We start from the raw sequence: 14,852 nt of genomic DNA on the forward strand, positions 1-14,852 counted from the left end.
TACCGTGTGATGCGTTTTCAGATTCATCACTTGACAACTTCCTGTTTACCGAACACTTGTATGATTTTACACATGATAGCCAAGTTGAAAATTTTCGTCACATTTTTCTCAGCAACTACAATACAAGGATTTCTGAAATTTGGTTTCAGGATTTATATAAGTCAGCTATACCGTGTGATGCGTTTTCAGATTCATCACTTGACAACTTCCTGTTTACCGAATACTTGCATATTTTTACACTATTAATATTATCCACTTGCGGCGGGGGTATCATCAGTGAGCAGTAGCTCGCAGTTTCACTTGTTTCCAAAGATCAGCTTGCGTTCATGCATTTTCTACATTTGAAAATGCTGGTACCAAGTCAGGAGTATGACAGTTGTTGTCCATTCGTTTTTGATGTGTTTTGTTATTTGATTTTGCCATGTGATTAGGGACTTTCCGATTTGATTTTCCTCTGAGTTTAGTTTTTTTGTGATTTTACTTTTTTCTACTTTGGTATCTTACTACAGTGTTTCGTATAGTGTTAGGATTTGTAACAACTGTTGAACATAAAAAAACTTGCTCTCATACTTTTCAAACTGTGAATCTTATTTTGAATTTGTTATGAGGGTCCGAACATCCATGGCAGTTACCTATCATTCTGTGACCATCAGTGCATCTGTGTGTTAGTGTGTCTATTCTGTGAATATCCCTTGGAGTTAATTGATGATACTTGTTATGTACTTCCAAACTGTATTGAAAGATTTAAAAATCTCTAGCTAAAAGATGAAGGTCACAATCTTAGTTGAATATTTCCATCCTAATTCCATAGATATATATCATTTGATTGCCTCTTCTAATTTATTTATGATATATATCATTTGATTGCCTCTTCTAATTTATTTATGATATATATCATTTGATTGCCTCTTCTAATTTATTTATGATAACTGATATGAATATTCACTTAATAAGAAATTGTAAGACAAAAAATTTAAGGTCCCAAACTAGTTTGAGGTAAAGGATAGTGAATTGGCTATTTGCTCATTATTGAAGGCTGAACAGTGCCCTATATTTGTTAATTTCTATGTCATTTTGGTCTCTAGTGCAGAGTTGTATCATTAACAATCATACCACATCTTTTTGTTTCTACATGAGAATTGCTCACAACTTTGGCTCGTTTGAACTGTAACCAAAAAATTGGAAAAAACTATTCAATTGTTTTGTATTTTACAGATTTCATCACTTTGATACTTACACTATTATTATTAAAGAACAATGTGTTTTCTTAAATACTTTCTTTTATTACAGAATTACTTTTTGATGGAACTTCAGAGATATTTAAGAAGGGGCACACCAAGTTCCCCTAGTGCTGCCAAAAGTCCAAGACCTGCTCTTTCTACCACAACACCTATGTTAGGACGATCATTATCTCAATCAAGTTTTGCTTCTACACCAGAGACAGAATTTTTCAAATTTGTACAGGAATTTGTAATACAAGTTCTGAAATGATTCGTTATAAATAGTTCATTTGACAATAAAACATTTTTAAATTAAGTGTTTATCTGCAAAATATTACTGTAATTTATTGCAAAGAAGTCAATAAACTATCAAATTTTAAAATGATATCTAGAAATTTGAAATGTTAATTATTTGTGAAAACTTCGAGATTTCAAAAGTTTTTAAAAAATTTTGATCAAAATTAAAGTATCATGTCATTTTGCTCATGTTTGTCTAGCTGTTAACAAGGGTATGGTGTCTGTTATTTTAAAAGGCTTACAAAGCAAATATAAAAACTGTTGACGTCAGAGGTTGTGACATTCTACAATGCTCATTGAGGAGGAATAAAGACATCGCTTAGACATATTCAATAAATTTTCAAATACAACGTTTATTTGTATTAGCAGTGATTGATTTATGCCAAGACATTGTCATCATCTCAGAATTTCACTGAAAATAAGGAATTTTCCAAAATTCCTGTCTAGTTGCCCTCTTGAACTTAAAGTGAGGTGTGAGCTTTTGCCTTTGCTGAAGACTTCAATGCCATTTCAAGATGACAAACGCCAATAAAACCACAGATCTCTTGGTTTTGTCAAGTGCATGTACAGATTCTGTGTCATTATCCAATACACTCTATTCCACCTTTTAATTAACTTTCTTGGCAGTAAGTTTTTGTCAGTGTTGATTTTGAGATCTTTGCTTGTACCTTTTAAATCCATTTACAAATTGTTTAGACTGGTAAATTGTGTTGTTGGGTTGTCATCACATTGACACACCCATATATCCATGGGGAATAATTGGTAGGTAATTTTGCTAGTCATTAACATATAAATATTTTGCTAGTCATTAACAAATAAATTATACATTTACCTTGTCAAAAAGTTTTTCTCCAAAAATAAATTTTTCAACTTTTTTTTTTTTTCATTTACTAAAGATATGCATATGGACAGGATTTTGGTCTGTCGGTGGACTCCTTATGGGAGTTATTGTCCTTATCTGACAGCTTTTGTCTTGCCTGCAACGAAAGAAGCAGTATGCTAAAACATACAGCTGCTGTATAAACTATCAGCAGCAGAACTAAGGGGTGCAGGGGACCCAGACCCCACCCCCTTTTTATGGAAAAAAATGTTGATTATATAAGGAATCACTGAAGCATGACTGGAGGGCTGGCACTAACTATATGTATAAAGCTTTACATTTCAGAAGATAGAAAACCTAGATGCTTCATACCTTGTGTTCAGATAATTATGTGAAGAAGTTTCCATCTTTCATATGTCCATTGTTTTTTGAAATATTTACATTGTTCAGTGTCTGCTTGATAAAAAGTTAGTTTTTTGTCATGTGAAATACACACTTATTTATATTAGTAATAAGATAATTATACATGGCATTTGCTTCTATACACGCTCTACATGTCTGTTAGACAATGTTCAACTCACCTCAACTTCATTTCATGGATCAGTGATCAAGGTTTAGTTTGCATGGTCCAGTCCATATCTCAGATAATAGAAGCAATGTCAACTACATTTAGTGAATAGAATGATTGTAATGTGTATGACTGGCAGATTTCATGTGACCTTTATGTCATTTTCATGGTTTATTGGACAATGTTTAAATAGTCTTTGTGGTTCTGTCTATTTCTCAGATACTATAATCAATAGGTCAACTATATTTGGTGAATGAGGGTGTTAAATTTGATGTATGCCTTTTTGTGCTTCTTTGTTACATATTTGTTTGTTTTTATAGTGATTAAGTTTATAACACAATGTTGACTGCTGTAAACCTATTTTTGACATTTTTACCTATTATGTCTGTTTGTTTTGTTCAAACATCTTTGTCAATATATTAGAATTTGATGTGAATGTCATACAAGTGAGAGGTTTAAATAGCTATAAAACCAGGTTCAATCCACTATTTCTACAGAAGAAAATGCCAGTTCCAAGTCAGGAATATGACAGTTGCTATCCATTCATTTGATGTGTTTGAGCTTTTGATTTTGCCATTTGATTAGGTACTTTCCGTTTTGAATATTCCACAGAGTTCAGTATTTTAGTGATTTTACTTTCTTCTTTCAAACATGTAAACGCAATCTTTTACTAATGGTACTCACAGAGCTCCAGATAAGCTGCGTATTTGCGTGATCACGCAATACAAATAATAAAAAACCCAATGCAATTGCCCATTGCAGGGTTCAATAACCCAATTAATTAAAAGGAAACCCCAATTATATTCCAAAACCATGAGTTCTCCACCCTTTAATTGGCTACCATTTGCGTTGTTTACCCTTATCTGTTTACAGTCGTCGCGTAAACTATTTTTATTTTTTGTAATATTTATAATTGGAAATTTCCTTTCGTTCTAAAAATAGATCCCTGCATCAAGTAGCTGAAATGGGTCCCTGTTAGAGTTTGCCGTTGCTCAATAGGTACAAGTGTTTTTGAAAACATTTCGATCTTCTCGACGTCTATCCAATTAGCGTGTGTCATGTAGTCATTTTTTTGCATTGCTCGGGATTTATCATAACATACATTGAATTAAAAAGAAAGTGAATGTTCGGTTAAAATATTGAATAGAAGCATGTTTTCTGCTTCTTTTGAAAAGCTGAGTGAAAGTTATGATGATAACAAGACTCAGCCAGTGTTTTTAGGAAGCCGTCGAACACACGGGCGTGCGTGCGTACCTTAACGAGAACATTGCTAATAAAAACAGGGTTTCCTCAAAAAGAAATCAGTTGGAAAAAGTGAAAGGCCAAACACCTGAGGCCAAATCAATTATGACATGATAAAGCATCAGAAACCAAAAGTTCTAATAAAAGACAACTAAACCCAGATTTATGAAAATTGGAATAAAACAAAAACATTCAAGTATAATTAGAGTTTATAAACTATTTTTTGTTTCATTTTACACTGGTCTCAGAATTTATTATATAAAGGTATAAGACGAGTGCCTGTGAATACACATATCCGTTTTATACAGTATATATGAGAAAATACAAAACTGGCAGAAGGTTTGAAATGGAACAAAAATTAAACCTACAATTGCTCCTCAGTGAATAAACCAAATAAAACAGCTAGCAAATAACCCTAACCATAAACCAAATAAAACAGCTAAACAAAGAAAGAAACATATTTAAGATGGAAAAAAATCTGGGGTTGATATTGCCTAAATATTCAATATTGTGTTGATGAAAAAAACCTATACAATAAGGAGCTTGGTGGTGAAAAACCCAATTTGATATTAACATGAGGGGTGAATTGGAATTGATAATGCAATCAAAAAACTTTATCACCAAATTATATAAGAAAATGGTGGGTAAAAAACCCAATTTGTGAATTCTTATCTGGAGCTCTGTACTCAGATGATTTTTTAAGCTGAACTACAATGTTCCAAGAATGAAATGCCCAACCACAACAGACATAATTAGAACCATATGAGAATAAAACACATACAATCTCTTATAAACCATGTTGCATATTTAAATTACATATAATGCAGAAATGCAGCTTATAAGTTCCTCTACTTATTTTGAGTTTTGCTTTTATACAAAAGCATAGTAGTGAAAAATATTTTAATAGAATCATTTGTTAATCTATATAACATGTTCAAAAATAATCTTGAACATAAAAACAAAATAATGAATAACAGACAGTTCAATATTTTAGTGTTGGTCCTTGTGTGATATTGATGATGGATGTCATTGTTGACCACAGTTTTTAAAACAAAGAACACTACGGGGAAACCCCATAGAAAACTTTTTGTCGGTCACTGATCTGTGTCCACACTTGTATAAGTTGTCAAATATCCACACTGATCTGTGTCCACACTTGTATTAAGGCAGTAATACATGTAAATGACAAGGTCGAAAATAAAACTCTTTTATTTCAGTTTGACCAAAAAAATTAATTGTAACAAATCTGTTTCAAAAATAAACATGTTTATTTTGTATGTTATAATGAATGTTATGAAGCTACGTTTGTCCGAAAACTATTGAAAATGGAATTATTCTAGAAGTTCGTTATGAAAACACAGCAATTAAACGTAATAAGCCTACAGGAGAACAGAATCATCATTTGAAAATAAGATCTTTGAATCTCAATTTGGCAGATCCATTTATACCTTTACCAAAGAGGCCAACCCTAGGATAAGGAAAGTTCCCTAAATCCATATCAGCATATCTTCCGCAGGGCCCAGTGAAGTTAACAAGATCAGTCCCCGTTTCGGTATCAGTCACTCTGATGATGCAATCTTGTTTGGAAGACCACCGAGTAAAAAAACGCAAGGACAACCATTCTTTTTCATAAGGTAATGAAGACTGCCATAGTTTTGTCCACTTAAAGGAACCTGTTGGTGAGTCACACTCCTCTGAAGTTTTATCAGGTGTGTAATAACAGGAAACATAAGGAGGACGGTCACGAAAAGCAAACATTCTTGGATCGTACCTGAGAACAATGAATACCTCATCACCTTGTCGCTTAAAAACTAATGGAGGCCTCCCACCTTTAAGGTAGAGTAAATCGCTTCTCCCGAGGAACAATCCCTCAACACAAGGACCATATAAACTACAGTAGTCTTTAAACTTTTCGCTGTCCAGCTTCTTCGTCAAATTGGTCTTGGTGTTATAGATCAAACGATGATCGGGCGTTCCATCAAACTTGATTACATTGAAACCACGTGTTACTCCCAATCCTGTTACCGGTATCTCGAAAAGGTCTTTCATATTCACAGTAACATGCAGTTCATCTTCAAAATAATCTGTATTCGTTTGCTCTACATATTTTGAACATTCAGGAACGTTACAAAATACGTTTCCATTTGTCCAGTATCCTGCCTCTCTACATGGTGTAATCTCAACCGTGGCAACTTCGTCTGGAGTGTTACTATAACGGAAAATGAAAGTGTTTAGTGTAAACAGGTGATCATACTTCGGTGATCATAGGTCGATTGTTAAAACATTCTTATTCCGTAAATTCAGAAATTATCGCGATTATTCCATAAATGAGAAAAATGATACAGCATCAGGTTCGCGATTAAAAAAAGCTCTTATTAATAATTTTAGTATTTTTTTGCAATCAACAATATATTCATAAGAAATAATAGTATAGAATAGTCAAGGATTCCCAATAATAGGGCAAGCATTAATTTTCTGAATTTACCAAAATATGTTAGAACCATATCAAAGAGAGTGAAAATAAATGATCAATTTCACCAATTGGCACATTTTTTTTGGAATTTTGGGTCCTCAATGCTCTTCAACTTTGTACTTGTTTGGCTTTTTAACTATTTTGATCTGACCGGCGTCACTGATGAGTCTTGTGTAGACGAAACGCGCGTCTGGCGTATCAAACTATGAGCCTGGTACCTTTGATGACTATATATAAGTATAGTACTGTCTTGCTATACAAATCCTTAACTTTATTTATACTGACAATACTTGTGTGCGTCTTTTAAGCTATGTATATATATAGCGTAACTATACATTTCTGTTCTAAGACTTACTTCTTCTCGCAAATTTAAAAAAAAGAAGAAAAAAAAACAACATGCTTATTTTATAGTGACGAATCTAACTTTATACATTATAAAGCTCCACGTATATATCCCAGGCGCTTGGGTATATGATACAATTTTTTTTTTTTTTTTTTTTTTTGCTGATTAAAATATTCAATTTTCTATATTTATAATACATATCTATCACTTATGTGCATGTCTCACCTAGTTTCGAGTGATTTAAACAACCCAGAGAAAATACCCAATTTTACTATCCATACTAAGAAACAGTATGGATAGTAAAATTGGGTATTTTCTCTTGGTCGTTCTAATCACTCGAAACTAGGTGAGACATGCACAGAAGTGATAGATATGTATTATAAATATAGAAAATTGAATATTTAAATCAGCAAAAAAAAAATCTGTATCATATACCCAAGCGCCTGTGGTATATATATAAGAATTTTAACGTTTTAGTGCGAAAAAAAGAGAGAATTATTTGATTTAGCAGATTTAAGTATCTGTAGTTATTTCAACTGGAAATATTACATAAATAATTCCATCTTAGCTTTCCGTCACCATGATTTTGGTTGGTCAGAGAAAATAGCATTTGAATCCGTCGGTATTCTCAAAACCTTACTATTAAGCAATGTCTCAAACTGTGACGAATGACCAGGGACTTGGTATTAAGAATATGTAGTCAGCAACTTACCTGTCAAAAGAGGCATCAAAAGCAACAAGTTTATTGCTTTGGTCGAAACAAAAGCGAGGAGTATTGTCTTTAAAATCCAATTGATCAGTAAAACTGGTATATAGGAGCTTTCCGTCATTAATGCGTTTATTGTTCTGTGTTATTGTAATACATCTTGGGTTACCAGTAATCGGTAGTGGCACGGCTGATTGTCTGCAATTAAAATAGCAAGTATATCATCTGATTTTTTGTACATTTCTTTCGAGTTTAGAAAAGAAGTAAATATTTTTAGAAATATATCTGATGAAGCTTAGTCCAGAAAAAAAGCTTCAGACGCACAACACTACAATGAAATTTGATCTTTGGCTCATCGTTGAATAACTATCTTGGTCTTTCCGATGAAACACATCAATAAAGGGGATGTTTAGAGATTTGGCCTTCAAATGCTTATCGAACTACGTTTATAAAAAAGAAGATGTGGTATGATTGATAATGAGACTACAATACACCAATGAAACTACAATATACACCAATGAAAGTTCAAATGAAGTGGATGCTTGTTCTTCCTGCTTTTCAATGTAATATCAATGAGTCAAATGTAGTCGAAATATTATTATATTTGTACAAAATAACTCGCAGATATTTTTGTATAATACAATATAAAGAAACTTCAATTTAGCAAACCTTTTCAGAATTTTTGGTCCTCAATGCTCTCAATCTTCGTACTTTATTTCAGTTTTGTAACTTCTTTTTATTTTTGGTTCGAGCGTTACTGATGAGTTCGGGTTTTTTTATAGACGAAATGCGCCGCGGTCTGGCGCACATAATTATTAACCCGGGTACATTTTATGAGGTTTTTTTTATATAACCCTCAAACTATTTCTCAGTGTGCTTTGGGAGTAAAATTTAATTAAATTAGGTAAAAAACAAGAATGTGTCCATAGTACACGAATGTCCCACTCGCACTATCATTTTCTATGTTCAGTGGACCGTGAAATTGGGGTCAAAACTTTAATTTGGAATTAAAATTAGAAAGATCATATCATAGGGAACATGTGTACTAAGTTTCAAGTTGATGTAACTTTAACTTCATCAAAAACTACCTTGACCAAAAACTTTAATTTGAACTTCGCACTATCATTTTCTATGTTCAGTGAACCATGAAATTGGGGTCAAAACTATAATTTGGCATTAAAATTAGAAAGATCATATCATGGGGAACAAGTGTACTAAGTTTCAAGTTGATTGGACTTCAACTTCTTCAAAAACTACCTTGACCAAAAACTTTAACCAGAAGCGGACGGACGAACGGAGGCACTGACGGACGGACGGACGAACGGAGGCACAGACCAGAAAACATAATGCCCCTCTACTATCGTAATTGGGGCATAAAAAAACCTATATGTTTATATTCATCATTCTGAGATTTGTCTCTGACAATTTGTATAACATATTAATACGATACTATTTTTAGAAAAACAATGTATAGAGATACCCTAAAAGGTGTTTTAATATGGGCTCTCAAACTTTTACAAATGGAGTAAAAAAAATAAATTAAAAATTTTAGAAACAAATGAAATGTACTTACTGTTTATATTTATCGCAGTTGTCAACAGCAAGATACTCGTCAATTGATATCGCTCCAGAAAGTCCAAGAACACTCAACACACAAACAAGACTGTAGACCGAAAACAAAATCATAATTGTTGTCAGTTGTAAAACCAGCTATCGTGGTGGGCCCGTGTTGGTTTTATACTGTTTCAAAAATAGCAAAATGTCACCGTCATGTCTTATTATACAGTTATCCAAAAGATTAAATCAATCTAATTAATAAATTATCTATCATTTTTTAACTAAAATTATGTGAAATTTAAAATCCCTTACATCTCACAGTGTGCCTAATTCGTATCATTAAAGTTTATTAGATTACTTATTTATAATTTTATTATTCTGAACACTACATACTCTGCATGGAATCACATATTGTTGTTTGAAAAAAGAAACGTTGAACTTCAAATCAACATGGTTCAAAGAGAAATTAAGATTTTATGTCATTTCAAGGTTAAAAATACACGACCGAATTTAAGATAACTGCACTTTGTCAAGATATTATATTGTAATTACTGAAGTACTGAACATCGGATTACTTATCAGTCAAAAGCGCAAAGTCCCCAAAATGTGATTGCATTTATTAATCTTGAAAAACCAGAAGAGAGAAAAGCAATAATTTGCAAATAGCTTACAAGGCCAGCAATAGTTGAGATGATCTATGTATATGTGAGATATCGGGTACTTTCCCCTCACCTTTGCTGTGAGGCTCCTGAATATCTAGCAGTGGCGCATAGGGGGCTGGAATTCCCCTTTTTGAGGGGACGATCAATGCATTTATGTAATTTATACGTGTTTCTCGTTTTTTATATAGATTAGACCGTTGGTTTTCCCGTTTGAATGGTCAGTTTACACAAATATTTTTGGGGCCCTTTATAGCTTGTTGGTCTGTGTGAGTCAAGGCTCCGTGTTGAAGGCCGTACATTGACCTATGATGGTTTACTTTTATAAATTGTTATTTGGATGGAGAGTTGTCTCATTGGCACTCGCATCACATTTTCCTATATCTATTTGAATGGCGACATATGGTTGGGACCCCCCTTAAATCCTTGGTTGGGAACCTCCCTACCTTTTAAAATGGCTAAATCCATCCATGTCTAGCGGCTATATTTTTTAGGGTACACAATATATACACTGTCTACCTTTCTGTGATCAAAGTTGATTGTTTTTCTTTGCGTTTCAATAAGTCGAACTGGTGCTTTTATATATGCAGGTATAAAAATAAAGAGAGTGGGTAGGATTACCAAGAAGGCAACTTTCCATCCGAGTTCAAATCAAGTGGATAAGAGTAATACATACAATGCCTTAATAGATATTATAAGAAAATGTGGTAATTAAGCCAATGAGACAACTCTCCATCAAAGTCACAATTTGTAAAGGTAAAACATAACAGGTCAAAGTCCGGCCTTCATCAATGTCTGGTTCTGACTTCATGTCTCTCATTTATCGATTTGGTCCTACAAATTGTGTTAATTTTTAGAGCACTTACTGTTAAAAACAAACTTATATCGTTAAATAAGGATTATTAGACCAATTAATTTATTTTTCTATTTGAACTTTTAAAAAGTTCGTCCTTCATCAGTTCTTTGAAGTAAAAAAACTAACCTTGAACTATTAATAAAATGATGATTCAAATTGAAATAAAAAATCCATCAAGTAAGTGGTAAAATGAATACTTTCATAGACCGAATTAAAAGTGAATAAACTAATAAGTTATGTTCAGACTAAATAAGTAACAAAGTTCATTCACTCTGAATGATATTTTCAAGGTCAAAATACTTTATAAACTAACGGTAGTACATGATACATCAGGGTTGTATTGGAAAATTTTAAGAAAGTTATAAATAAAGGCAAAAGCATACAAAACGAACAATTTAAAAATCGTAACTTTTTAAGGAAATAACACATTTACACTTAGGATGTACATTTGAATTGATTTTGCTTCGGTATTTTTTTTAGGTCCTGGTATGGTATATGTACATGTGAGTCAGAGATGAGATGAAATCTTATAATTGACATAATAAAGTTAGATATTAAAACATGAGAAGTCTAATTGTACATTTGATTTATAATTATAAATGATGCAGATGCTATTTGACAAACTTGAAACTGATCATCATTGATCCTGTGTAATTATCGGTGTCAAGATATTGCACAGAAGTTATGACATAGTAAAGCACAGAAAAGGATACGGTAACACTCCTGGTGACGGTTCAATGGTTTAAGAGCTGGTAGTATAGGATTCAGAAGACTATAAAGTATTTTTCCACCAAAAATTATAATGACCAATCAACCATGAAAATGAGGTAAAAGGTCTTTTCACTGAAACTAAGTATGGTTTAATGAACTATGAAATGAGGTCCGGGTCAGTGGAACCCTTCAGATAGACATGTAAGTTAGTTTTTGTAAGTGCCTTACAATACAATATTATATACTGCATAAACCAAACATATTTGTGAGAAACTGACCTTAAAATAAAAACGTATCATTGACCATTGGACCATGAAGTGAGCTTAAGCAGATGTACTTTTATATATTGTTATTTGGATGGAGAGTTGTCTCATCGGCACTCACACCACATCTTCCTATATCTATGTATCCTTTGCAATTATTATATGCATCAAATATGACGGGGTGGGTTCTAGGATGAAAAAAATAGTCCTGCATATTTTTTTATTTGTAATTTCTTTCCTGCCTTTTTATTTTTAACTCTATTCAGTCCTGCCTTTTTACATAAATTGTCATCATGACTTTCTTTTTTTGCCAAGTTGTTCATCAAAGAATTATATGAATCAATTAGAAATATGGCAGATGGATAAATACTTTATCAGTTACTATTTTGTCTTTTCCCTTTTTACTAGTCTAGTATAACCAATCTAAATAAAAGGTTGTCACTTTTTTTTTTAGAAATACTGATTTGTCAATGTTGACATACAAAGTTAAAAAAAAAAAATTACATCACATAAAATATCATTAAAAAAAACTTACATTTTTGTCTAGCCTGCAGGGGTAAACTATTTGTATAAAGCTTTATATTTCCAAAGGTACCTGGATGCTTCATACTCTGAGGATTCATATCTTGTATGCAGATACCTTATGTTATGAAGTGTCTGTCTGTCAAATGTCCAATGACCTTTGCCTCATTTTCATGGTTCAGTGACTGCTCGAAAAAATATTGAGCTTTTTTTGAAATGTGAATTTCTCATTTAATATGAGTAATAGGATAACTATATTTGGAATAGTGGTTCCTTGCAACGTCTACATAATGATGTCTGTCAGACAGTATTCACCTGACCTTGACCTCATTTCATGGATCAGTGATCAAGGTTAAAGTTACATAATTAGGTCTGTTCCTCAATTACTGCAAACAGTAGGATAACTAAATGTGGTGTATGAAATGACTGTAATGGTACATGTAAGTCTGGCAGTTTTTATGTTATGTCTGTTTTTCAAGTATTATAAGCAATAGGTCAACTATATTTGGTTTATAGAAATTGTAAGGTGTACAAGTATGCCTGGCAGGTATCATCTGACCTTGACCTCATTTTCATGGTTCATTAGTCAATGTTAAGTTTTTGTCTGTTTTTCCCAAGTACTATATGTATTATGTCAACTATATTAAGTGTATAAAAGTATTGTAAGGTTTACATGTTGTTCTAGCCAGTATCGATTCATATGACATTGACCTCATTTTCATGGTTCATTGGTCATTGTTAATGTTTTGTGTTTCTGTTGGTGTTTCAAATTCTTAGAAGTAAAAGGTCAGCTATTTTTGTTGAATAAATATACAATATTAGGCCAATGTCAGGAAAATATAAACTTTTTTGTATGAGGCCGAGAAACTGGGGAAGGGCGAGGTTGTACCGAGCCGTTCCCCAGTTTTGCGCCGAGTACAAAAAAGTTTATATTTTTATGACATTGACCTAATATTGTTTTTATACTGCAACTTAAATTAATAAAATGATAGCTTTTTTAATTGTAACACAAATGTCAAACTTATTTTCATCCCTTAATGGACCTCTGATTGTGAAGAAAGTGTTCTGTGATGAAATTGATATTATACAAAATATAGCTAAGTTACTATATTTAGTTAATAAACACAACTTGTTGCAGTATAAAATAATTTTTAGGTGTACATGTCTGTCTGGCAAATATAATCTGACCTTGACCTCATTTTCATTCATTTATCATTGTTTATCAATGTTACATTTTTGTAATTTTGTCAGTCTTTTAGATGTTTTTTTTTTTAAAGCAACAGGTCAACTTAATATTTGGTGTATTGAATGATCGTAAGGTCAACATGTCTCACAGTCTGTCATGCCTGGTTCTTCTGACCTTGACCTCACTATCATAGAACATTGATAGTCTTAATAATGTTAAGTTTTTGTGATAATTGTGGTAAAACCTTCATGTTACAGATTATCTACATAAATTGTATGATAAAAGTAAAACAGGCGAGACATTTCAGCGCATTTATATACTCTTGTTTAAAATGCATACATGTACATTAAATTAAGGCATTGAACATGAGTGCTTTAATTTTGTTTGGATTTTTCAACACAAATATTTATAGACATTAGTTCTGTAATCATAAAAAAATAACAAGGTTATTAAAACCTGAGAGACTATAAGTATCAACTTCCACATATCAGCTCCATATTAGTCAAGACTCATGTTAGTACAATAGTAGTCTCAGTTAAAACTTATTAAGTTATTGTCTTAATTATACTTCTTTCACTGATAAATGCTTTAAGAATAATTGTTCCCCTGACACAAATTGCAATGCATATTGTTTATCTTGTTGTGACCACTCTAAATTGCTCTCCTTAAATTCATTTTCTGTCAATTTCAGAACACTATAATTGATTTTTTTAGCAACTGAACTTATCCATTTAATAGAACTATTACAAGACATCAACAGTGCATGATTAGATGAGTTCTTTTTCTTCTTAATATAACAAAATGTATCGTAGATAAGTGCTAACAATCTCGCTGCTGTATGTTCTCCAAGGGATGAATGTCCATCACTCAGATAATGGTGAAAATCTGACACAATCAGGATGTCTGGCAAAATAGTTTTTAGATGAACTGATGAACAATATTCTGTCAACTCTTCTTCTGTAGACAAATACAAGAATTTGACAGTGCCAATGGTTTTGGCTTCAGGCTGTGGCATCCCATGAACAGTTTTTGGAAGAGTGGCAAGTGGTTTCTGGCAAATAAATGTCACATCTAGTTCTTCTGAGGCATAGGAAACTGCTGCTTGGAATAGAAGACTTAAACTTAAATGGTCAGTATCTGAGATTATTGTTGATATTTCGGAACTGTTGACTTCAGTTTCTTTAGGAGACTTTAACCATGGACTTCCACCAACTGGGAAAATATAATGAACTGTCATCTTACTTTCCCGCCAAATTTACTTTGTGGTCTCAAGTTGTATCATTTAAAGGGCTGACATCGGTACTTAAAGTCGACACTTAGTGTCTATTATTCATTTCTTTTGTCACAAATTTAGAATGGTAAGATGGATTAAATTATGTTTCTAATTAATGATTGTTGACTTTTACAAAAAAAAAAAATAATTTCATTT

General features: G+C 32.5%; 1 protein-coding gene and 1 long non-coding RNA gene across 2 annotated transcripts in view; one reads left to right on the forward strand and one right to left on the reverse strand.

Moving 5' to 3' along the window:
* The window catches only part of LOC143063902 (nucleoporin NUP188-like), a 65,773-nt gene extending 63,902 nt beyond the window's left edge, over positions 1-1,871 (forward strand). The window contains exon 50 of the mRNA XM_076236344.1: positions 1,291-1,871. Within this exon, the coding sequence (XP_076092459.1) occupies positions 1,291-1,491 (201 nt within the window). The 3' untranslated portion in view covers positions 1,492-1,871. The remainder of the gene's footprint in view (positions 1-1,290) is intronic.
* Positions 1,872-6,077: 4,206 nt separating this feature from the next.
* Positions 6,078-9,383, reverse strand: LOC143063903 (uncharacterized). Its single transcript, XR_012975133.1, has 3 exons — positions 9,243-9,383; positions 7,676-7,867; positions 6,078-6,356 (listed from the first exon to the last, which is right to left on the reverse strand). It is a non-coding gene; the product is annotated as an uncharacterized LOC143063903 (long non-coding RNA).
* Between the last annotated feature and the right edge of the window lie 5,469 nt (positions 9,384-14,852).

Source organism: Mytilus galloprovincialis, chromosome 2 (assembly GCF_965363235.1).
Source record: "Mytilus galloprovincialis chromosome 2, xbMytGall1.hap1.1, whole genome shotgun sequence".
Lineage (NCBI taxonomy): Eukaryota > Metazoa > Mollusca > Bivalvia > Mytilida > Mytilidae > Mytilus > Mytilus galloprovincialis.